The sequence below is a fragment of the Rattus norvegicus genome, chromosome 9 (genome assembly GCF_021556685.1).
Source record: "Rattus norvegicus strain SHRSP/BbbUtx chromosome 9, alternate assembly SHRSP_T2T, whole genome shotgun sequence".
Lineage (NCBI taxonomy): Eukaryota > Metazoa > Chordata > Mammalia > Rodentia > Muridae > Rattus > Rattus norvegicus.
In genome coordinates, this window is record NC_141542.1 from 80,310,685 (window position 1) to 80,337,407 (window position 26,723).

Consider the following 26,723-nt stretch of genomic DNA (forward strand, 5'->3'; position numbering starts at 1 on the left):
TTTGGTATAAATATTATGCTTATAAATGAGTTAAGTTTAAATGACACAATTCCATCAAGGGATGTGGAACACGGTTTTAAGGCACACACTGAGGAACTAATGGATTGAGCTAATGTTTCCTCTTCACACACTGTGTTTTTGCAGTAACAAAAAAACTACCCTTAGTGATATTTTAAAATACATTATTATAGCTGCCATGTGGTTATGGCCTGCTGTGTAATAGATTCCTTAGACTTTTCCTGTTGAGCTGAACTCGCACCCCCCGCCCCAGACCAACCAACACCTTCCCAACACTAGAGACTTCCATCCTACTGTTGGCTTCAAGTCAATGGAAATCTACATATAAATGAGATCACACAGTATTTGAGTTATGTGTCTGGCTTCATGTTACATAACAATGTTATGTAGGTTCATGGATATTGTTGAAATGACCAGATTTCTTTTCTGAAATCGCCTAACAATAATGAATTTTTACTCGTTGACCCTTGGCCTGGGAACACAGACATCTTTTCTCCATGTTCATTCCTTTTCCTTTGGGTGGGTGCTCACTAGTGACAATGCTGATTCATATAGTCACTTTGTTTTAATTCATTTTCGTGCTCATGTGCATGCATGCATGCATGCATATATGCTTGTGGGTGTATATCTGTGTGTGTGCGTGCATGTGTGTGTATGTGTGCGCATGGGTGTATTTGTGTGTGCATGGGTGTGTGTGTTTCTGTGTGTGTGTATGTAGACATATATGCACATGTGTCTATATGCATGTGGGGGTCCTGGGTTGATGTTGGAAATCATCCTGATCACTCTTTCACCTTGTTCATTCAAACCCAGAACTCCCTGGTTGCCTTGCTAGCCAACGTGCTCTAGGAACTCTTGCCATCATGCCCACTCAGCAGTTATGAGAGTTTCTTGTGATGCAAACTCTGACAGTCCTCATGCTTGAGTGGCAAGAGCTTTCATTACTGAGCCATATCCGACCTCTATTTTTATTTTTCTTGAACAAGCTTCATACTGATTTTCATAATGGCTGTACTAATTAATATTTTTATCAACAGAGTAAGATGGTTTCTTTTCTTCATATACTCACAGAGGCTTTTTAATCTCTTATGTTTTGGTTAACAGCCATCTCAACAGGTGCAAGACCATAGAGAAAGACCAATGAGAAGAAGATGATGATATCCTGCCAATTGTTAGACTCATGAATCTGTTGCAGCCCTGCTGGGGTGTTGTGAATCTTGAAGGTGTGGGTTTCATCACCAGGACCAAATGCAGTGTTACACCCAAGTTAATCATGCGATCATTTACATTTTATTTTGTACAGATTATTAGTATTTAAACTAGTTTTTAAATTAGCATACAAAGTAGCAAACTTCATTAAGACATTTTGATACATATCTATCACAATGTTTTGTTATTATTCTTATGAATCCTTTTCCTCTATTACCCTCTCCCATTCACTCTGACCCCACTTATTGGTTCCCTCCCTCTTGTCAAACAGCCTTCTCTGCTTTCTTGTTGTTCTGTCAGCTGCTTTTCTTCTCTAGCCCTCATGATGGACATCTCCCTCCTCTTTCATGGACCCCTTTCTAACTTCATAACCTACACACAACTCAAATTTAGATTCCATGTGTGAGGAAAACATAAAACATTTGTTTTCCTAATACTGGCTTATTTTGCTTCACATAATGGTGTCCACTTCCATCAAATTTTCCTGAATGTCAGGATTTTGTTTTTCTTTGAGGTTGAGTAAATTCCATTATATATACAACTAAATAGTCTTTATTCATTTTCAGTTCCTTGGACCAATTCCTTATTTTGACTATTGTGAACAGTGCTGCAGTAAACATAAATATGTAAATATCTCTGAGGTCTGTTGGCTTAGAGTCCTTTGTGTTCATACCTGGGAGTGATACAACAGTCATCCAGTAGTTCTATGCTTAGTTATTTTTTCCTTCCAGGAACTTCTATACTGATTTCTGTAGTTGATGGACTGGTTTGCATTTCTACCTACAGTGTTTAAGGCACCTTTTTCCCTTCTGTCTCAGCAGCTTTTGTTGTTTTTAATGGCTGCCATTCTGACTGAGGTGAGATGGAATCTCAGTGTATTTTGTTTATGTGAATACACTGTTGCTCTCTTCAAACACACCAGGAGAGGGCATTGGATACCATTACAGATGGATATGGGACACCATGTGGTTGCTGGGAATTGAACTCAGGACCTCTGGAAGACTCTGGATGACTCTTAACCACTGAGTCATCTCTCCAGCACCCTCAGTGTAGTTTTAATTTGCATTTCTTTCATGGCTAATGGACATTTTTAAAATGTTTATAGGCCATTTACACTTCATACTTACACTTCATGTTAGCCCATTCATTGATTTGGTTGCTTAGCTGTATTGATAGTAAGTTTTTGTTGAGTTCTTTATATAGTCCAGATATTAATCTTTTCTCAGTTAATGGAGATTTTCCCCCTGTTCTCTGAGTGATTTCCTTACTAAGTAATTGCTTCTTCATTGTTTAGAAGCTTTGGAATTTTATGCAACATCATTTGTCAACCCTAGATTTTGCCTTGAACTATCAGAAGTCCTTGCCTGTGTTTGCATCCTGCAGTGTTTTACCTCTAGCAACGTCAGGGTCCGAATCTGACATAAATGCCTCTGACTCGTTTTGGATTACTTTTTGTACAGGATGAAAGATAATGAATATAGTTTTATTCTTCTACCCAAAGATATCAGTCTTCCTGAAACCATTTCTTGATGGAGAAATGCCTTTTCTCTGGTGAAAGTTTTAGATCTTTGCCAAAAAATCAGGTAGCTGTAACGGTGTGGTTTTTATTCCTGGGTTCCACCCATATTCCTGTGTGTGTGTGTGTGTGTGTGTGTGTGTGTGTGTGTGTGTGTGTATGTGTATGTGTGTATGTGTGTGTGTATACATGTGTTTGCATGTGTTTGTGTTCATGTATGTGCAGGTACATGATTTTCAGCCACCAAAACTGAATTTTTGAGGCTAAAAGTGCAAATAATACAGAGACAGCATTGGTGAGAGTCTTCATGTCTGTATCACATCATGGCAGATGGTAATATGAAGGGAGGAACATTCAGGAAGGAGGAATTACCTGACAAAAAGGAAGCGACATTATGTATGTCTTGTTCTTTTTTTTTTAATTTTTTAAACTTTCTCTTTTTTTATTGGATATTTTTTAAATTTACATTTCAAATGTTATTTCCTTTCCTGGTTTCCCAGACATAAGCCCTATCTTCTATAAGGGTGTTCCCCTCCCCAACTACTCCCCCTTCCGCCCCCCCAACATTCCTCTACACTGGGGGGCTCCAACCATGGCAGGACCAAGGACTTCTCCTCCCATTGGTGCCCAACAAGGCTATCCTCTGCTACATATGCAGCTGGAGCCATGGCTCAGTCCATGTATAGCCTTTGTGTAGTGGTCTAGTCCCTGAGAGCTCTGGTTGGTTGGCATTGTTATTCTTATGGGGTTGGAAGCCCCTTCAGCTCTTTCAGTCCTTTCTCTAATTCCCCTAATGGGGGTCCCATTCTCAGTTCAGTGTTTTACTGCTAACGTTCACCTCTGTATTTGACATGCTCTGACTGTGCCTCTCAGGAGACATATATATCCTGTCAGCATGCACTTCTTAGCTTCATCAATCTTTTCTAGTTTTGGTGGCTGTATATATATGAGTCATATGTGGGACAGGTTATGAATGGTCGTTCCTTAAGTCTCTGCTCCAAACTTTGCCTCTGTATCCCCACCTATGAATATTTTTGTTCCCCCCTTTAAGAAGGAGTGAAGCATCTGCACTTTGGTTGTCCTTCTTGAGCTTCCTGTGGTCTGTGGGTTGTATCTTGGGTAATTCGAACTTTTGGGTTAATATCCACTTATCAATGAGTGCATACCATGTGTTTTTTTCTGTGATTGGGTTATCTCACTCAGGATGATATTTTCTAGTTCCATCCATTTGCCTATGAATTTCATGAAGTCATTGGTTTTGATAGCTGAGTAGCACTCCATTGTGTAGATGTACCACATTTTCTGAATCCATTCCTTTGTTGAAGGGCATCTGGGTTCTTTCCAGCTTCTGGCTATTATAAATAAGGCTGCTATAAACATAGTGGAGCATGTGTCTTTGTTATATGTTGGGGCATCTTTTGGGTATATGCCCAGGAGAGGTATAGCAGGTTTCTCAGGTAGTGCAATGTCCAATTTTCTGAGGAACCTCCAGACTGATTCCCAGACTGGTTGTACCAGTTTGCAATCCCTCCAACAATAAAGGGGTGTTCCTTTTTCTCCACATCCTCGCCAGCATCTGTTGTCACCTGAGTTTTTGATCTTGGCCATTCTGACTGGTGTGAGGTAGAATCTCAGGGTTGTTTTGATTTGCATTTCCCTGATGTCTAAGGATGTTGAGCATTTCTTTAGGTGCTTCTCAGCCATTCAATATTCCTTAGCTGAGAATTCTTGTTTAGCTCTGTACCCCATTTTTTAATAGGGTTATTTGTCTCCCTGCGGTCTAACTTCTAACTTCTTGAGTTCTTTGTGTATTTTGGGTATTAGCCCTCTATCAGATGTAGGATTGGTAAAGATCTTTTCCCAATCTGTTGCTTGCCATTTTGTCCTAATGAGAGTGTCCTTTGCCTTACAGAAGCTTTGCAGTTTTATGAGGTCCCATTTGTCGGTTCCTGATCTTAGAGCTTAAGCCATTGGTGTTTTCTTCAGGAAAATTTCCCCAGTGCCCATGTGATTGAGATTCTTCCACACTTTTTCTTTTATTAGTTTGAGTGTATCTGGTTTGATGTGGAGGTCCTTGGTCCACTTGGAGTTAAGTTTTGTACAGGGCGATAAGAATGGATCGATTTGCATTCTTCTACATGCTGACCTCCAGTTGAACCAGCACCATTTTTTGAAACATGCTATCTTTTTTCCACTGGGTGGTTTTAGCTCCTTTGTCAAAGATCAAGTGACTATAGGTATGTGGCTTCATTTCTGGGTCTTCAATTCTGTTCCACTGATCTACATGCCTGTCTCTGTACCAGTACCATACAGTTTTTAATCACTATTGCTCCGAAATACAGCTTGAGGTCAGGGATGGTGATTTCCCCAGAAGTTCTTTTATTGTTGAGTATAGCTTTGCTGTCCTAGGTTTTTTGTCACTCCAAATGAATTTGCAAATTGCTCTTTCTAACTCTAAGAAGAATTGAGTTGGAATTTTGATAGGGATTGCATTGAATCTGTAGATTGCTTTTGGAAAAATGGCCATTTTTACTATGTTAATCCTGCCAATTCATAAACATGGGAAGTCTTTCCATCTTCTGGGATCTTCAATTTCTTTCTTCAGAGACTTGAAGTTCTTGTCAGACAGATCTTTCACTTGCTTAGTTAGAGTCACACCTCGGTATTTTATGTTATTTTGGACTATTGTGAAGGATGTCATTTCCTTAATTTCTTTCTCTGACTGTTTATCCTTTGAGTAGAAAAAGGCTACTGATTTGTTTGAGTTAATTTTATACCCAGTAACTTTGCTGAAGTTGTTTATCAGGCTTAGTAGTTCTCTGGTGGAACTTTTGGGGTCACTGAAGTATACTATCATATCATCTGCAAATTGGGATATTTTGACTTCTTCCTTTCCAATTTGTATCCCTTTGACCTCCTTTTGTTGTCTGATTGCTCTGGCTAGGACTTCTAGTACTATATTAAATAAGTAGGGAGAGAGTGGGCAGCCTTTTCTACTCTGTGATTTTAGTGGGATTGGTTAAAGTTTCTCTCTATTTAGTTTAATGTTACCTACTGGTTTGCTATATATTGCTTTTACTATGTTTAGGTATGGGCCTTGAATTGCTAATCTTTCTAGGACATGTAGGAGTGTTGAATTTTGTGAAATGCTTTCTCAGCATCTAATGAAATGATCATGTGGTTTTTTTCTTTGAGTTTGTTTATGTAGTCGACTATGTCGATGGATTTCCGTATATTGAATCATCCTTGCATCCCTGGAATGAAGCCTATTTGATCATGATGGATGATCTTTTTGATGTGTTCTTTGATTCGGTTTGTTAGAATTTTATTGAGTATTTTTGTATCAATATTCATAAGGGAAATTGGTCAGAAGTTCTCTTTCTAGGTTGGGTATTTGTGTGGTTTAACGGTATAAGCATAAGTGTGATTTCATAGAAGGAATTGGGTAGTGTCCCATCTGTTTCTATTTTGCGGAATAGTTTGGGCAGTATTGGTATGAGGTCTTCTATGAAGGTCTGATAGAATTCTGCACTAAACCCATCTGGTCCTGGTCTCTTTTTGGTTGGGAGACCTTTAATGACTGCTTCTATTTCTTTAGGAGTTATGGGGTTGTTTAAATGGTTTATCTGATCCTGATTTAACTTTGTTACCTGGTATCTGTCTAGGAAATTGTCCATTTCCTTCAGATTTTCCAGTTTTGTTGAATATAGGCTTTTTGCAGTAGGATCTGATGATTTTTTGAATTTCCTCTAGCTCTGTTGTTATGTCTCCCTTTTCATTTCTGATTTTGTTAATTTGGACACACTCTCTGTGCCCTCTGGTTAGTCAGGCTAAGGGTTTATCTATCTTGTTGATTTTCTCAAAGAATCAGCTCCTGGTTTTGTTGATTCTTTGTATAGTTCTTTTTGTTTCTACTTGGTTGATTTCAGCCCTGAGTTTGATTATTTTCTGCCTTCTACTCCTCTTGGCTGTATTTACTTCTTGTTCTAGAGCTTTTAGGTGTGCTGTCACGCTGCTAATGTATGTTCTCTTTCTTTTTAGAGGCACTCATATGTATGACTTTTCCTCTTAGCACTGCTTTCTTTGTGTCCCATAAGTTTGGGTATGTTGTGCTTTCATTTTTATTAAATTCTAAAAAGCCTTTAATTTCTTCCTTTATTTCTTCCTTGACCAAGTTGTCATTGAGTAATGCACTGTTCAACTTCCATGTATATGTGGGCTTTCTGTCGGTTTTTTTGCTATTGAAGAACAGTCTTAGTCCACGGTGATCTGATAGGACACATGGGATTATTTTAATCTTTTGTATCTGTTGAGGCCTGTTTTGTGACTGATTACATGGTCAGTTTTGGAGAAGGTACCATGAAGTGATGAAAAGAAGGTATATTCTTTTGTTTTAGCATGAAATGTTCTATCAATATCTGTTAGTCCATTTGGTTCATAACTTCTGTTAGTTTCTCTATGTCTCTGTTTAATTTCTGTTTCTGTGATCTGTTCATTGATGAGAGTGATGGGGTGTTGAAATCTCCTACTATTATTGTGTGAGGTGCAATATGTGCTTTTAGCTTTAGTATGGTTTCTTTTATGAATGTAGGTGTCTTTGCATTTGGAGCATAGATATTTAGGATTGAGAGTTCATCTCGGTGAAGATTTCCTTTGATGAATATGAAGTGTCCTTCCTTATCTTTTTTTGATAACTTTTGGTTGAAAGGTGATTTTATTCGATAGTCTTGTTCTTTTACAATTAGTTCAGAGTGCCACAGGACTAATTTAATTGTTTCTGAGAGCAGTGCTTTCAATAGACCTAATAATGAGGTTCTACTGCTTGAAACTCTCACCAGTTATTAATACTATCACACAGGAAAAACCAAAACCAAAACCAACAACCAACAAAGGAAACAAAAAATTCCAATGAAAACAAACAAACAAAAAAAAAACCAAACCTTTGAGGGACAAAACACTTCCAACCCACTATATAGTTGTTTGAGTAAGAATGGACCCTGTAGGCTCCTATGTTTAAATGCCCGGTCCCCAGTGGTGGACCTATTTGGGAAGGATTAAAGGTGTGCTTTGTTGGCAGGGATATGAGGTTTCCCATGCTATTCCCAGTTACCTCTCCCTCTCTGCCTCATGCTTATGGCATAAAGAATTGTGTCTCATACTCAGGCCTGCCTATTATCACACTCACCATTATTATGGTCATAGATTCACCCTCTGAATTGTACACCCCTCCCCACAAATGCTTTCTTTTGTAAGTGGCCTTAGTTATATTGTCTCATCACAGCAATACAAATGAAAGTAGGACACACAGCAAATACTGAGACTTTATTACAAGATTTTATAAATACAGTTGTAATCTTGGGTGTATATGAAAGTTGATTTGATAGTATTGTTTGAATGTGACTAATGTATATTGTTCTTGAACAGGATAGAATTTGTAGCCTCCTCCCCCCACCTCCAAGATGTAGGTAGCATACTTATAGGAAAAGAGGAAACAGAGTGTACTCATCAAAACCCTGGCTTGTGGCACCTTCACTAAAAACCATGTGTCTCTGTACCAGCAAAGCAAGAGATTTGTGATTAGATCTCTCTCTAGGCTCCTAATTTTTGCCCAGAAAAAGTCACTGAGAGGGACAGAGCAGATGCTCACACTGGGTGGTTACCAGTTTGCTGCCAGAAGCTCAGCTGCAAGCTTGGGTAACCTTTCCATGTCCTCTGCAGCCTGAGAAAGCATGCAGCTCTGGGCCAGGATCATCTCAGAGTTAAAGATGTTTAGTCCAAGGCCAGAAAATGAGCAAACTGATTGTTATAAAAGACCTTACTTCACTTGTACCTCTTGGAGTCTCAGAAGTCTCATCTCCATTAGACAAAAGGCGTCATTAAGCCAGAGGATTGCATTAAACCTGAAGATACCAGAAGTGCCAAGAACCTGGGTCTCCATCCGACAGTGAAAATTGGTTTGGATGGCTATAGCTTTAAGAGATCTTAAAAATAATTTATAAAATGGGATAAGAATCCTGTGGCCAGAATGTGAATTCTAGACTAAAGTCTCTGTGGCACTGCTGTGCTAGAAATGGATTCAAGGCTCACTGATGACTTTCCTGCCAACCTGAGACAGTGGCCATTAAACTGTGTCCAAAGAGCAATAGCAGCAGACCTTGGAAATATATTGAAAACGCCAATTCTCAGGTTCCACACAAAATCACTGGCACCATAAAATCAGTGATCCTTTTTTGTTCCCTTTTTGGTTGAGGCAAGATCTTGAACTCAACCTGTAGCTGAACTTTGGCCCTGAACTCCTGATCTTGCTGCCTCCATTTCCTAAGTGCTGGGATTCCAGATGTGGGCCAGCACATCTAGCTAGCAATCTGGTGAGTTCAGTTGGTGCTAATGTAAAAAACAAAAACAAAAAAAAACAAAACAACAAACGAAAAACTACTGCAACAGGATTCATAAATCTTTATGGCAATTAATTTCTGGAATTGGGAAAAATATTAAAAACTAAGATTATTCAGTTTTTAAACCCAATTGAATGGGGAAAGTGATTTATTTAAATTATCTAAATAATTGTCCCCTAAAACAAAGAGTTGAAAGCTATTTCTTTATCAGGTTATATAGATATGTATATAACTCTATATGGAAGTCGTCTATAAGTAATGGAAATTCCTACCTAGCCAACAGGTTAAACAACAGAGTTTGCCAAAGCGTTTGGTATTTCACCAAAGGTTAGAACTGGTCTTGTGTTGGTTGAGAGGTTCTGTGAGTTCCTCATGGCCAATATTTCCCTACATCTTGCACAGCTTATTGCTATCACCTTATTATTCTAGTGGTGTTTCTCTTTGGGTCCACAGATAGCTGCCTGTAATGTGGTGTTGCATCTTGGGAGGACAGCTTTTTAAGAAGGAACCAAGTACAGACTTTCCCCTGTTGGTTGTAATGACTTAACAGTCCCCAATGAAATGTTTCCTAATAATATTCTGCTATACTCATAGATTGGTGCCTAGCCCAATTGTCATCAGAGAGGCTTCATTCAGCAACTGATGAAAACAGTTGCAGAGACCCACAGCCCAACATTAACCAGAGCTCAAAGAATCCTGCAGAAGAGGGAAGGGAGGATTGTAGGAGCCAAAGGGATCAAGGATATCCCAAGAAAATCCACAGAATCAACTAACTCGTATTCATACGGGGCTCACAAAGACTGAACTGCCTACCAGGAGCCAGAATGGGATTGACCTCTGCATGTGTGTTACAGTTGTGCAGCTTAGCCTTCTTGTGGGATTTCTAACAGTGAGAGCTGATGCTGCTTCTGACATTTTTAAAAACTACTTTTGGGATCCTTTCTTCTTACTGGGTTGCCTTGTCCAGCCTTAATATGAGGGAGGTGCCTAGTCTTACTGCAACTTAATATGCCATGTCTGGATGATATCCCTGGGAGGCCTGCCCTTTTCCCTGGAATTGGGAGGAGGATTTAGGGGGATGAGGTGGAAACTTAATGTGATGGAAACTCCCAGGAATCTATAAGGGTGACCTAAGACTCCTAGTAACGGGGATACAGAAGGAGGAATGGATTGGTGGAAAGAGGAGAGGGGGACTATGGGCGGAGAGGAGGGAGGGGAAATTGGGGTTGGATGTAAGATATGAGGGAATAGATACATAAAATAAAAATAAAAAAGAGTAGCAGGTGGAAGTCAGTACTTCGGAGCAGAGGCAGGTGGATCTCTGTGAGTCTGAGGCTAGCTTGAGCCAATAGTGAATTCATAAGCTACACAGTGAAACCCTGTCTCAAAAAAAAATTTTTTTTTAAAAGAATGTCAGGTAGGAGATAGGTGACATCCAGGCAAAGATGCAATGATTGACAACACTATGTTAAAGTCTTTAAAACAGTGGTTTGTGTTCATTTGTTTTTGAGGACATACAGTAATTGGCAAAAGTGGTAGGATGTGACTCTACCAGGTTTGGGGCCTGTTTCATTTAATTGCTTTTCCCTAAGTGCAGACACTCGCCAGTCTTTCTGTCTTTCCGTCATGTTTGTTCTGGTTGAAGCTTTTCACGGTCCCCATGTTTTACATCAGAGTCTGTAAACGGAGGAAAACATGGGAAGATTGTAACTCTTTAAAACGAACCAGCAGCTCCCGTTTCTGCTAGCTTTTACCTTTGTTCCCCTCTTCCTCCAGCCAGGCTTCCTGCATTTGGTTTGGTTCAGTGACTGAAAGGGGACCTGTGTGAGACAGATTCGGTGGTGAGAGAAAGTCATTAACCATTTCCACATGGTAGTGTAAATTCTGGCTTCCTTCCTGACTTAGCTGTTCCTATGTGTGAGTCTCCCTGCTTTTGCTCCATGTTCTGAGCTGTGCATGCATCTACAGCCTCAGTTCCTTTCATCTCTGGGCCTTTCCTCAGTGCATTAATTCTAGTCCTCCATGTTCAATTCCAAAGCTCATCATCGTGCTGAGTACTTTCAGAATACAAAGTTCCCGGGATTGTGTCCACTGGACATATAAATACAAGGGTGGAGGTGTGAGCGAACATCCTCATTGGTCAGACAAAAAGAAAGCTACACCAACTTGTTTTCATAAGAAATGGGGGAGCTCAATTAAATACTTTGGCAAAGAAAACTCACATGGTTCAACATAGCTCCTGGCTTTTCCCATCACTCATCCCGAGGAAAGAACAGATCCCCCCATCATAGCCTTGGTTATTAAAGTGCAGAACTAGATTCCAGGAAAATGAGGCAGCCTGAATCTCAGTAATGTAGGGTTAGGGAGCAGCTGTTAAGAAAGAATCACACTGCAGGGAGTCCTGATCTTCTGCTAACCCATTCAATTTGTCGGAAAAGAAGCACTTGCTAATGCTTTGTCTACGACGATGTACCATTTGTGGTTTCCTGAACTGGTGACTTTTCGGAGGTGAGCTGATAACTCAGACCTGAAATAATCCTCTGCAGTGAGTAGAGTACCCAAAGAAGTAATATATAAACTGTGTCGGCTATGCGGCAGCCATTCTCGTTTCTCCTACCTCATTCCTCCTCCCATGGCACTTCCACAGTGGCCTGGTTCTATTAGGAGCTGCAAGATGTGAGGGCACATCTGTCTCAGTCTAAGACAACAGCTTTTTCCTGGTCCCATGGACAATGGGGCAAAAAACATGTCCAGCCAGATAACTGTGTTGCAAGTCTCTGCTAACCTTCCACAAATGAAAGCTTACCAGCCTAAGTCACTGGGAAGCTACTCAGCGAAGCCAGCTTCCCTCTACACAGAGGGATTCGGGTACAGAGATGGTAAAAATGGGAATGCACTAGATCGTTACTGATCTGTGTGTGCAGACTTAGAAGACAGCCTTGCTTCTATATCAGCATCCTCAAGTTTTCTCCTCCTACTCCCCAATTCAACTACTTCCTTGGGTCTCTCAGGCTCCCCTCTCACTGACCTGCTGAAGAAGCTTCCCCTTGCCTCTTGGCTGTTTTGGGCTTTGTAAAGGAGAATTAAATAGAGAAAATCGAAAAGGGTCATACAGATGGGGTTAGGGCTGAGCTAAAGTGTCTTGGGAGCTTGACGCATGACGCGATGAGAAAGCAGCTTCAGGATGAAAGCAATTGTTGGTGCTGTCATCCCCCTGCCTCAGAGTGTTTCTGGGTCTGAAGAGGAGAGGCCGAGCTGTTACCAAGCTCTGACTGTGAGCCCCACCAACTTACTGTCAGACTCAGCTTGTTCCTTTTCTTCATTCAGGCCTGTAGGAGAAGGCGTGTTATCTTTGGGATCTGAAACCAATAATTTAAAACGTTAGTTTTCAAATATAATCAATAGCCTGTGAGATGTTCTGAGTTAGTGCTTTTCAAACTTTGTGCCAGAAGCCATGATAAAATGTGTGTGTTTTCTATCATAGGTTGTGTGTTTGGGTACGTACAGATTAACCAAAAATTACTTTCTACAGTACTCTTTTCTAAATCCCTTCTATTTACCACCATCCTTTAAAAAAATATTTTTTTGAGAAAGGATCCTACTTGTAGCTCAGGCTGGTTTCTAACTCGGAGTAGAGTTAGTTAACTGCTTACATGCTAGGGTCACAAGCATTCCTACGCTTGGATTTCATATATGTGTGTACAGCATTAATTAGCATCTATGAGTAATATGCATTCTTAACACACATGTTTTTAATATTTTGTATATACTTTCAATATGTAAAAGGTTTACTTATCTATTATTTTGTTTGTTTTCTTTCCTTTCACCATCCTTTCCTTCCTTGTATCCAGTCCTGTCCTGTTTTATCCTGGCATGGCCTGTTCTATCCTTTCCACGTTCAGTGAAAAAAAGATCTGATCTTAACTCACCTGTTATCAGTTTTATAATGTTTCAATGGGAAAGTCCTTGTAATTAAATTGGTTTTCTTAACCATTAATTTTTTGCAGTCAACATGAGTTATATGTTTTTATGACTCATAAGGACTTATATGCTATGTTTGATTTTAATGCTCATTCACAAAACACCCTCTAAGACTCTGAAATCAGGGCCATTTTCTCTATTCTGTCCGGGGACTCAAGTAACTTGAGTTCTGCAGAAGAGTCTCACTTGGCAGAAGCGCTAAGTACCTCAAGTTCTAACTGGCAACTTAAATGGGAGTTTTTCTAGAGGATGTGTTCTCTGCAACTCGGTTTCTCCCCTTCTCATCCTGGGGACAGGTCAGTCACCTTCTTTCTGACAGATAAGGATTTTTCTCAGCTCTCTCAGGACCTCGGTGCACCCCAGCTTCTCATTAAGTATTGCTCGACACTGGTTGGCCTTCCTAGAGGAATCATGCCTGTGTGCACATTTGACCTAGGCTTCTCGAGTTCTTCTGAGTCTGGTACTCAGGTCTTTGGACAGTGATGTAGTCTGGAAAATACCTCCATAGGGCCACCTATATGATCAAATTAGTTCAAAAGGCCTAGCCTCCAACTATTTCATAACCTTATGGTCATACAGCCCATGACTCCCACCTATCTTCCCAGGTCTGTTAGTCTATTTTGTATCATCCGACCTAACCCGATACCTTACTGTTTATAGGAGCTATGTGCTTCTGGCCTTGCCTTGGTTCCCTGCAAGGCCTCTCTGCCATGCTCCCCCCCCCCCCCCGTAGATGCTTTACATAATCCCCTTTGTCCTCTACCCTTTGCTTACATACTTTTGTTCTAAAGCACTTGAAGGGAGGAGCCATCATCGAGCCCAGCTGCCATGTCATCTATTCTTGAAAGTCGTTCTTGACAATTCCAGTTACCTACCCCATTTGCTTCCACCTATCCTGGGCCTCTGTCACAGGAATCAAATGCCTGAGTCCTGCACCCATATCAACTCCTCATGTATTGTAGTCTAAAATTCTCATAATATTATTGAAAGGTTGGGCTTTGGGGGGTGGTTAGAGGAGGATTCTTCATGGATTCTCCAAAACAGGCTCATGGGAACCCATTGCTTGTCCTTCATGTGAAGACAGACAAATAAATCATAAAATTGGTCTTAACCACAGACTGAATCTGACAGTATCTTCATCTCAACATGACCCTTGACCTATGGAAGTAACTTCTAGTTTTTTTTTTAAATAACAACTAGACTAAACATAGCCCTCTCTCAAAATTAAAATTTTCTTCTTTGCTCTGATATTTCACATTCTAAAAAGTGAGGACAAGTGTTTTCTTTGAAAACAGGTGTCTTAGTTTGGGTTTTATTGCTGTGAAGAGACACCATGACCAACAATCTTTTATTTTTTTATTGGATATTTTTTTATTTACATTTCAAATGTTATTGCCTTTCCTGGTTTCCCATCCATAAGCCCCCTATACCATTCCTCCTTCTCCTTCTTCTATAAGGGTGTTCCCCCTCCCCAACTACCCCCACTTTCCCGACTCCCCTCCCTGATATTCCCTTACACTGGGGGCTCCAGCCTTGCCAGGACCAAGGGCTTCTCCTCCCATTGGTACCCAACAAGGACATCCTCTGCTACATAAGCAGGTAGAGCCATTGGTCTGTCCATGTATAGTCTTTTGGTAGTGGTTTAGTCCCTAGGAGCTATGGTTGGTTGGTATTGTTCTTCTGGGGTTGCAAGACCCTTCAGCTCCTTCAATCCTTTTAACTCCTCCAATGGGGACCTCATTCTCAGTTCTATGGTTTGCTGCTAGCATTCACCTCTGAATTTGTCATGCTCTGCCTGAGCCTCTCAGGAGACAGCTATATCAGGCTCCTGTCAGCATGCACTTCTTGGCTTCATCAATATTGTCTAGTTTTGGTGGCTGTGTATATATGGGCTGGATCCCCAGGTGGGGCAGGCTCTGAATGGCCGTTCCTTCAGTTTCTGCTCCAAACTTTGTCTCCATATCTCCTCATATGAATAATTTTGTTCCCCCTTTTAAGAAGGACTGAAGCATCCACACATTGGTCGTTCTTGAGCTTCATGTGGTCTGTGGATTGTACTTGGTTAATTTGAGCTTTTGGACTAATATCCACTTATCAGTGAGTGCATACCATGTGTGTATTTTGTGATTGGGTTACCTCACTCAGGATGATATTTTCTAGTTCCATCCATTTGCCTATGAGTTTCATTAAGTCATTGTTTTTGATAGCGGAGTAGTACTCCATTGTGTAGATGTACCACATTTCCTTTGTTGAAGGGCATCTGGGTTCTTTCCAGCTTCTGGCTATTATAAATAAGGCTGCTATGAACATAGTGGAACACGTGTCTTTGTTATATGTTGGAGCATCTTTTGGGTATATGCCCAGGAGAGGTATAGCTGGGTCCTCAGGAAGTACTATGTCCAATTTTTCTGAGGAACCTCCAGACTGATTCCCAGACTGGTTGTACCAGTTTGCAATCCCACCAACAATGGAGCAGTGTTCTTCTTTCTGCACATCCTCACCAGCATCTGTTGTCACCTGAGGTTTTGATCTTGGCCATTCTGACTGGTGTGAGGTGGAATCTCAGGATTGTTTTGATTTGCATTTTCCTGATGACTAAGGATGTTAGGCATTTCTTTAGGTACTTTTCAGCCATGCAATATTCCTCAGCTGAGAATTCTTTGTTTAGCTCTGTCCTCCATTTTTAATAGGGTTATTTGGCTCTCTGGAGTCTAATTTCTTGAGTTCTTTGTATATTTTGGATATTAGCCCTCTATCATATGTGGGATTGGTAAAGATCTTTTCCCAATCTGTTGGTTGCCATTTTGTCCTAATGAGTATATCCTTTGCCTTACAGAAGCTTTGCAGATTTATGAGGGCCCATTTGTTGATTCTTGATCTTAGAGCCTAAGCCATTGGTGTTTTGTTCAGGAAATTTTCTCCAGTGCCCATGTATTCAAGATTCTTCCCCACTTTTTCTTCTATTAGTTTGAGTGTTTCTGGCGTGATGTGGAGGTCCTTGATCCACTTGGACTTAAGCTTTGTACAGGGTGATAAGCATGGATCGATTTGCATTCTTCTACATGTTGACCTCCAGTTGAACCAGCACCATTTGCTGAAAATGCTATCTTTTTTCCATTGGATGGTTTTGGCTCCTTTGTCAAAAATCAAGTGACCATAGGTGTGTCGGTTCATTTCTGAGTCTTCAGTTCTATTCCACTGATCTACATGCCTGTCTCTGTGCCAATACCATACAGTTTTTTATCACTATTTTTTGGTAATGCTGCTTGAGGTCAGGGATGGTGATTCCCCCAGAAGTTCTTTCATTGTTCAGTATAGTTTTCCCTATTCTGGGTTTTTTTTTTGTTATTTCAAGTGAATTTGCACATTATTCTTTCTAATTCTATGAATAACTGAGTTGGAATTTTGATAGAGATTGCATTGAATCTGTAGATCACTTTTGGAAAAATGGCCATTTTTACTAAATTAGTCCTGCCAATCCATGAGTGTGGAAGGTCTTTTTATCTTCTGAAATCTTCTTCAATTTTTTTCTTCAGAGACTTGAAGTTCTTGTCATACAGATCTTTCACTTGCTTGATTAGAGTCACAGGGAGGTATTTTATATTATTTGTTCCTATTGTGAAGGGTGTTTCTCAGCCTGTTTATCCTTTGAGTAGAGGAAGACTATTCATTTGTTTGAGTTAATTTTATACCCAGCCACTTTGCTGAAGTTATTTATCAGGCTTTTGGGGTAGCTTATGTATGCTATCATATCATCTGCAAATAGTGATATTTTGACTTCTTCCTTTCCAATTTGTATCCCTTTGACCTCCTTTTGTTGTCTGATTGCTCTGTCTAGGACTTCTAGTACTATATTAAATAAGTAGGGAGAGAGTGGGCAGCCTTTTCTAGTCTGTGATTTTAGTGGGATTGCTTCAAGTTTCTCTCCACTTAGTTTGATGTTGGCTACTGGTTTGCTGTATATTGCTTATACTATCTTTAGGTATGGACATTGAATTCCTGATCTTTCCAAGACTTTTAACATGAAGGGGTGTTGAATTGTGTCAAATGCTTTCTCAGCATCTAGTGAGATGATCATGTGGTTTTTTTTCTTTGAGTTTGTTTACATAGTGGATTATATTGGTGGATTTCTTTATATTGAACCATCCCTGGATCCCTGGCATATAGCCTACTTTATCATGATGGATGATTGTTTTGATGTGTTCTTGTATTCGGCTTGTTAGAATTTTATTGAGTATTTCTGCATCGATATTTGTAAGGGAAATTGGTTCTCTTTGTTGGGTCAGCTCTTTGTACCCAGATCCAGCTGAAAGAAAACAGGTCTAGAGGAGTGCTAACACACAAGCATATAGAAGGGTCAAGCCACTGTCAGAAATAGCTAACACCAGAGACATCCTGATGGTGAGAGGCAAGCACAGGAACCTAAGCAACAGAAACCAAGACTAATTAGCATCATTAGAGCCCAGTTCTCCCACCAGAGCAAATACTGAATATCCAAACACACCAGAATAGCAAGATTTGGATTTAAAAATCACATCTCATGATGATGATAGAGGACTTTAAGGAGGACATAAATAACCCCCTTAAAGAAATACAGGACAACACAGGTAAAGGCCTTAAAGAGGAAATGCAAAATCCCTTAAAGAATTACAGGAAAACACAACCAAACATGTAAAGGAATCAAACAAAACCATCCAGGATTTAAAAATGGAAATAGAAACATTGAAGCAATAAAAAAGGGAGACTACCCTGGAGATAGAAGGATCAGGAAAGAGATCAGGAGTCATAGATGCAACCATCATCAATAGAATTCAAGAGATAGAAGAGAGAATCTCAGGAACAGAAGATACCATATTAAACATTGGCACAACCGTCAATGAAAATGTAAAACACACAAAAAAGCTCCTAACCCAAAATATCCAGGAAATCCAGGACAAAATGAGAAGACCAAACCTAAGGATAATAGGTATAGAAGAGAGCGAGGACTCCCAACTTAAAGGGCCAGTAAATATCCTCAACAAAATTATAGAAGAAAATTTCCCTAACCTAAGGAAACAGATGCCCATAAACATACAAGATGCCTATAGAACTTCCAATAGATTGGACCAGAAAAGAAATTCCTCTCGTAATGTAATAGTTAAAACATGAAATGCACAAATCAAAGAAAGAATATTAAAAACAGTAAGGGGAAAAGGTCAAGTAACATATAAAGGCAGACCTATCAGAATTACACCAGACTTCTCACAAGGGACTATGAAAGCCAGAAAAATCCTGGGCAGATGTCATACAGACCCTAAGAACACAAATGCCAGCCCAGGCTACTATATACAGTAAAACTCTTAATTAACATAGATGGAGAAACCAAGACATTCCATGACAAAACCAAATTTACACAATATTGTTCCACAAATCCAACCTTACAATGGATAATAGAAGGAAAACTCCAACACGAGGAGGCAAAAATACACCCTAGGAAAAGCAAGAAAGAAACCAATGAAACCAAAAGAAGAGAGACGAACAAATATAATTCCACCTTTAACAACAAAAATAACAGGAAACAACTATTCCTTAATATCTCTTAATATCAATGGACTCAACTCCACAATTAAAAAAAATAGACTGGATACATAAAGAGGACTCAGCATTTTGCTGAATACAGGAAACACACTCCAGAGACAAAGATAGACACTACCTCAAAGTAAAAGGCTGGAAAACAATTTTCCAAGCAAATGGTCCCAAGAAACAAGCTGGAGTAGCCATTCTAATATCAAATAAAATTGATTTTCAACCAAAAGTTATCAAAAAAGATGGAGAAGGACACTTCATACACATCAAAGGAAAAATCCACCAAGATGAACTCTCATTTCTGAATATCTATGTTCCAAATGCAAGGGCACCTACATTCTTTTTTTGGTGTTTTTTTTCGGAGCTGGGGACTGAACCCAGGGCCTTGCGCTTCCTAGGCAAGCACTCTACAATTGAGCTAAATCCCCAAACTGGCACCTACATTCATAACAGAAAACTTACTAAAGCTCAAAGCACATTACACCTCACACAATAATAGTGGGAGATTTCAACAACCCCCCTCTCATCAACGGACAGATTGTGGAAACAGAAACTAAACAGAGACACAGAGAACCTAACAAGTTATGAAGCAAATGGATTTAAGATGTTTATAGAACATTTCATCCCAAAACGAAAGAATATACCTACTTCTCAGCAACTCACAGTACGTTCTCCAAAACTGACAATATAATTGGTCACAAAATAGGCCTCAACTCATACAAGAAGATTGAAATAATCCCATGCATTCTATCAGATCGCCTCTAACTAAGGCCAGTCTTCAATAACAACAAAAAAAGAAAGACAGCCCACATACATATAGAAGTTGAACAATGCTCTACTCAATGATAACATTGACAAGGAAGAAATATAGAAATTAAAAACTTTTTACAATTTAGTGACAATGAAGGCAGAATATATGCAAACTTATGGGACACAATGAAAGCAATGCTAGGAAGAAAACTCATAGCACTTAGTGTCTTGAAAAAGAAACTGTAGAGAGCATACATTAGCAGATTGACAGCACACCTAAAAGCTCTAGAACAAAAAGAAGCAAATATACCCAAGAGGAATAGATCAAACTCAGTGCTGAAATCAACCAAGTAGAAACAAAAAGAACTATACAAAGAATCGAGAAAACCAGGATCTGGTTCTTTGAAAAATTGAACATGATAGATAAACCCTTAGCCAGACTAACCAGAGGGCACAGAAAGTGTATACAAATTAACAAAATCAGAAATGAAAAGGGAGACATAACAACAGAATCTGAGGAAATGCAAAAAATCATCAGATCCTACTACAAAAGCCTATATTCAACATAACTGGAAAATCTGGAGGGAATGGACAATTTTCTAGACAGATACCAGGTACCAAAGTTAAATCAGGAACAGATAAACCATCTATTTCTTGCTTTCAGCTATCTTAGTTCCCAAGCAACTTTCAAGACATGTTTATGTTATTCTCCTTCATGTTAACCAATCTTTCCTCGCCCCCTGAGTATTAGGACTGCCAATCATGTTTCCTACATTTTGACATACAAAATCCTGTTTTCTTAAGCTCCTTAATTAATTGTGAGTCTTGGCACATCACAGGCTCTTAGGTCTTTTCCCTGCACAGTTTGTGCGACTAGCACCTCTTTGCTGGCTAGTGTTAAGTCAAGCCTCAAGTCATAAGTGGGAGCCTCAACTGAGAAAATGACACCATAAGACCTGAAGACCAGTAGACAGGAACGACTACACGCCTGAAAGCAGAACATTCTGTGCCCATAACTGGATGAAAGAGAACAGGAAAACAGGTCTACAGCACTCTTGACACACAGGCCTATAGGACGGTCTAACCACTGTCAGAAATAGCAGAACAAGATAACACCAGATACAACGTGATGGCAAGAGGCAAGCGCAGGAACTCAAGGAACAGAAATGAAGACTACATGGCATCATCGGAGCCCAATTTTCCCACCAAAGCAAACACTGAATATCCAAACACACCAGAAAAGCAAGATCTAAATTTAAAATCACATTTGATCATGATGACAGAGGACTTCAAGAAAGACATAAAGAACTCCCTTAGAGAAATGCAGGAAAACACAAATAAACAAGCAGAAGCCTATAGAGAGGAAATGCAAAAATCCCTGAAAGAATTCCAGGAAAACACAATCAAACAGGTGAAGGAATTAAAAATGGAAATAGAAGCAATCAAGAAAGCACAAAGGGAGACAACCCTGGATATAGAAAACCAAAGGGAGAGACAAGGAGCTGTAGATACAAGCATCACCAACAGAATACAAGAGACAGAAGAGAGAATCTCAGGAGCAGAAGGTTCCATAGAAATCATCTCAAAACTGTCAAAGATAACTAAAACAGAAAAAGATACTGGGTCAAAACATACAGGAAATCCAGGACTCAATGAGAAGATCAAACCTAAGGATAATAGGTATAGAAGAGAGTGAAGGCTCCCAACTCAAAGGGCCAGTAAATATCTTCAACAAAATCATAGAAAAAAACTTCCATAACCTAAAGAAAGAGATGCCCATAAACATACAAGAAGCCTACAGAACTCCAAATAGATTGGACCAGAAAAGAAACTCCCCCCCGTCACATAATAGTCAAAACACGAAATGCACAAAACAAAGAAAGAATAGTAAAAATAGTAAGGGAAAAAGTAACATATAAAGGCAGACCTATCAGAATTACACCAGACTTCTCACCAGAGATTATGAAACCCAGAAGATCCTGGACAGATGTCATACAGGCCCTAAGAGAACACAAATGCCAGCCCAGGTTACTGTATCCAGCAAAACTCTCAATTAACATAGATGGAGAAACCAAGATATTCCATGACAAAACCAAATTTACACAATATCTTTCTACAAATCCAGCCCTACAAAGGATAATAAATGGTAAAGCCCAACACAAGGAGGCAAAGTACACCCTAGACAAAGCATTAAAATAATTGTTTTGCAACAAAACAAAGACAAGCACAAACATAATCTCACATCCAAACACAAATATACTAGGAAGCAACGGTCACTATTTCTTAATATCTTTCAACATCAATGGCCTCAATTCCCCAATAAAAAGACACAGAGATTAACAAACTGGATATGCAATGAGGACCCAACATTTTGCTGCCTACAGGAAATACACCTCAGAGACAAAGATAGACACTACCTCAGAGTAAAAGGCTGGAAAACAACTTTCCAAGCAAATGGTCTGAAGAAGCAAAGCTGGAGTAGCCATTCTAATATCGAATAAAATCGATTTTCAACCAAAAGTCATCAAAAAAGATAAGGAAGGACACTTCATATTCATCAAAGGAAAAATCCACCAAGATGAACTCTCAATCCTAAATATCTATGCTCCAAATGCAAGAGCAACTACATACATAAAAGAAACTTTACTAAAGCTCAAAGCACATATTGCACCACACAATAATAGTAGGAGATTTCAACACCCCCCCCTCTCATCAATGGACAGATCGTGGAAACAGAAATTAAACAGAGACATAGACAGACTAAGAGAAGTCATGAACCAAATGGATTTAACAGATATTTATAGAACATTCTATCCTAAAACGAAAGGATATACCTTTTTCTCACCACCTCATGGTACTTTCTCCAAAATTGACTATAAAATCGGTCGTAGAACAGGCTTAAAAGATACAGAAAGATAGAAATAATCCCATGTGTCCTATCAGACCACGATGGGCTAAAGCTGGTCTTCAATAACAATAAGGAAAGAATGCCCACATATACATGGAAGTTGAATAATGCTCTACTCAATGATAACCTGGTCAAGGAAGAAATAAAGAAAGAAATTAAAGACTTCTTAGAATTTAATGAAAATGAAGGTACAACATACCCAAACTTATGGGACACAATGAAAGCTGTGCTAAGAGGAAAAGTCATAGCTCTGAGTGCCTGCAGAAAGAAACAGGAGGTAGCATATATCAGCAGCTTGACAGCACACCTAAACGCTCTAGAACAAAAAGAAGCAAACACACCCAGGAGGAGTAGAAGGCAGGAAATAATAAAACTGAGAGCTGAAATCAACCAAGTAGAAACAAAAAGGACTATACAAAGAATCAACAGAACCAAAAACTGGTTCTTTGAGAAAATCAACAAGATAGACTAACCAGAGGAACAAAGCGTGTGTCCAAATTAACAAAATCAGAAATGAAAAGGGAGACATAACAACAGAGCTAGAGGAAATTCAAAAAATCATCAGATCCTACAACAAAAAGCCTATATTCAGCAAAACTTGAAAAACTGGAGGAAATGGACAATTTCCTAGACAGATACCAGGTAACAAAGTTTAATCAGGAACAAATAAACCATTTAAACAACCCCATAACTCCTAAAGAAATAGAAGCAGTCATTAAAAGTCTCCCAACCAAAAAGAGCCCAGGTCCAGATGGGTTCAGTGCAGAATTCTATCAGACCTTCATAGAAGACTTCATACCAACACTGTCCAAACTATTCCATGAAATTGAAACAGATGGAACGCTACTGAATTCCTTCTAAGAAGCCACAATTACTCTTATACCTAAACCACACAAAGACCCAACAAAGAAAGAGAACTTCAGACCAATTTCCCTTATGAATGTCAATGCAAAGATACTCAATAAAATTCTTGCAAACTGAATCCAAGAATACATCAAAACAATCATTCATTATGATCAAGTAGGCTTCATCCCAGGCATGCAGGGATGGTTTAATATATGGAAAACCATCAATGTAATCCACTATATAAACAAACTGAAAGATAAAAACCACATGATCATTTCATTGGATGCTGAGAAAGCATTTAACAAAATTCAACACCCCTTCATGATAAAAGTCCTGGAAAGAACAGGAATTCAAGGCCCATACCTAAACATAGTAAAAGCCATATACAGCAAACCCGTAGCTAACATTAAACTAAATGGAGAGAAACTTGAAGCAATCCCACTAAAATCAGGGACTAGACAAGGCTGCCCACTCTCTCCCTACTTACTCAATATAGTTCTTGAAGTTCTAGCCAGAGCAATCAGACAACAAAAGGAGGTCAAGGGGTTACAGATCGGAAAGAAAGAAGTCAAAACATCACTATTTGCAGACAATATGATTTTATACTTAAGTGATCCCAAAAGTTCCACCAGAGAACTACTAAAGCTGATAAACAACTTCAGCTAAGTGGCTGGGTATAAAATTAACTCAAATAAATCAGTAGCCTTCCTCTACACAAAAGAGAAACTAGCCGAGAAAGAAATTAGGGAAACGACACCCTTCATAATAGTCCCAAATAATATAAAATACTTCGGTGTGACTTTAACCAAGTAAGTAATGATCTGTATGATAAGAACTTCAAGCCTCTGAAGAAAGAAATTGAAGAAGTCCTCAGAAGATGGAAAGATCTCCCATGCTCATGGATTGGCAGGCTTAACATAGTAAAAATGGCCATTTTACCAAAAGCGATCTACAGATTCAATGCAATCCCCATTAAAATTCCAACCCAATTCTTCGTAGAGTTAGACAGAACAATGTGCAAATTCATCTGGAATAACAAAAAACCCAGGATAGCTAAAACTATCCTCAACAATAAAAAGACTTCTGGGGGGAATCACTATCCCTGAACTCAAGCAGTATTACAGAGCAATAGTGATAAAAACTGTATGGTATTGGTACAGAGACAGACAGATAGACCAGTGGAATAGAATTGAAGACCCAGAAATGAACCCACACACCTATGGTCACTTGATTTTTGACAAAGGAGCCAAAACCATCAAATGGAAAAAGATAGCATTTTCAGCAAATGGTGCTGGTTCAACTGGAGGTCAGCATGTAGAAGAATGCAGATCGATTCATTTTTATCACCCTGTACAAAGCTTAACTCCAAGTGGATCAAGGACCTCCACATCACGCCAGAAACACTCAAACTAATAGAAGAAAAAGTGGGGAAGAATCTTGAACACATGGGCACTGGAGAAAATTTCCTGAACAAAACACCAATGGCTTATGCGCTAACATCAAGAATCGGCAAATGGGATCTCATAAAACTGCAAAGCTTGTATAAGGCAAAGGACACTGTTGTTAGGACAAAATGACAACCAACAGATTGGGAAAAGATGTTTACCAATCTTACAACTGATAGAGGGCTTATATCCAAAATATACAAAGAACTCACGAAGTTGGACTGCAGGGAGACAAATAACCCTATTAAAAATGAGTTCAGAGCTAAACAAAGAATTCACAGCTGAGGAATGCCGAATGGCTGAGAAACACCTAAAGAAATGTTCAGCATCTTTAGTCATAAGGGAAATGCAAATCAAAACAACCTTGAGGTTCCAGCTCACACCAGTCAAAATGGCTGAGATCAAAAACTCAGGTGACAGCAGATGCTGGCAAGGATGTGGAGAAAGAGGAACACTCCTCCACTGGTGGTGGGATTGCAGACTGGTACAACCATTCTGGAAACCAGTCTGGTGGCTCCTCAGAAAATTGGACATTGAACTACCTGAGGACCCAGCTATACCTCTCTTGGGCATATACCCAAAAGATGCCCCAACATATAACAAAGACACATGCTTCACTATATTCATAGCAGCCTTATTTATAATATCCAGAAGCTGGAAAGAACCCAGATGCCCTTCAATAGAATAATGGATACAGAAAATATGGAGTACCACTCAGCTATCAAAAACAATGACTTTATGAAATTCATAGGCAAATGGATGGAACTGGAAAATATCATCCTGAGTGAGGTAACCCAATCACAGAAAAACACACATGGTATGTACTCATTGATAAGTGGATATGAGCCCAATTGCTCGAATTACCCTAGATGCACAGAACCCATGAAACTCAAGAAGGATGACCAAAATGCGAATGCTTCACTCTTTCTTTAAAAGTGGAACAAGAATACCCTTGGCAGGGAATAGGGAGGCAAAGTTTAGAACAGAGGCGGAAGGAACACCCATTCAGAGCCTGCCCCACATGTGGCCCATACATATACAGCCACAAAACTAGATAGGATGGATGAAGCAAAGAAGTGCAGGCTGACAGGAACCAGATGTAGATCTCTCCTGAGAGACACGGCCAGAAAATTGCAAATACAGAGGCGAATGCCAGCAGCAAACCACTGAACTGAGAACGGGACCCTCGTTGAAGGAATCAGAGAAAGGACTGGAAGAGCTTGAAGGTGCTCGAGACCCCTTATGAACAACAATGCCAAGCAACCAGAGCTTCCAGGGACTAAGCCACTACCCAAAGACTATACATGGACTGACCCTGGGCTCCAACCTCATAGGGAGCAATGAATAGCCTAGTAAGTGCACCAGTGGAAGGGGAATCCCTTGGTCCTGCCAAGACTGAACCCCAAGAGAACATGATTGTTGGGTGGAGCGCGGTAATGGGGGTAAGATGGGGTGTGGAACACCCATATAGAAGGGGAGGGGTAATGGTTGGGGGATGTTGACCGGGAAATCGGGAAAGGGAATAGTAACAATGCAGGGACAAAAACGGAGCAGAAACTGAATGAAAGGCCATTCAGAGACCATCCCACCTAGGGATCCATCCCATCTGCAGACACCAAACCCTAACACTCTTGCTGATACCAAGAAGTACTTGCTGACAGGAGCCTAGTATGGCGGTCCTATGAGAAGCTTTGCCAGCACCTGATTAAGACATTTGCAGATGGGGCTGGGGTAGTAGCTCAGTGGTAGAGCGCTTGCCTAGGAAGCGCAAGGCCCTGGGTTTGGTCCCCAGCTCCGAAAAAAAGAACCAAAAAAAAAAAAAAAGACATTTGCAGACACTCACAGACAACCATTGGACTGAGCCCAGAGAACCCAGTGGAAGAGTTAGGGGAAAGGCTAAAGGAGCTGAAGGAGATTGCAATCCCATAGGAAGAATAGCAATATCAACTAACTGGACCCCTCCTAGCTCCCAAAACTAAACCACCAACCAAAGAGTATACATGGATGGATCCATGGCTCCAGCAACATATGTAGCAGAGGATGGCCTCATCTGGCATCAATGGGAGGGGAGGTGCTTGGTCATGTGGAGA

General features: G+C 39.9%; 1 protein-coding gene across 2 annotated transcripts in view; it reads right to left on the reverse strand.

The window, feature by feature from the left end:
- Positions 1 to 8,046: 8,046 nt before the first annotated feature.
- Mdh1b (malate dehydrogenase 1B) overlaps positions 8,047 to 26,723 on the reverse strand; it is a 49,892-nt gene continuing 31,215 nt past the window's right edge. For both annotated transcript variants that reach the window (NM_001432733.1, NM_001108221.2), the window contains 3 exon segments: positions 8,047 to 10,815; positions 10,893 to 10,958; positions 12,432 to 12,497. In NM_001432733.1, coding sequence (NP_001419662.1) covers positions 10,763 to 10,815; positions 10,893 to 10,958; positions 12,432 to 12,497 — 185 coding nt within the window. In that variant the 3' untranslated portion in view covers positions 8,047 to 10,762.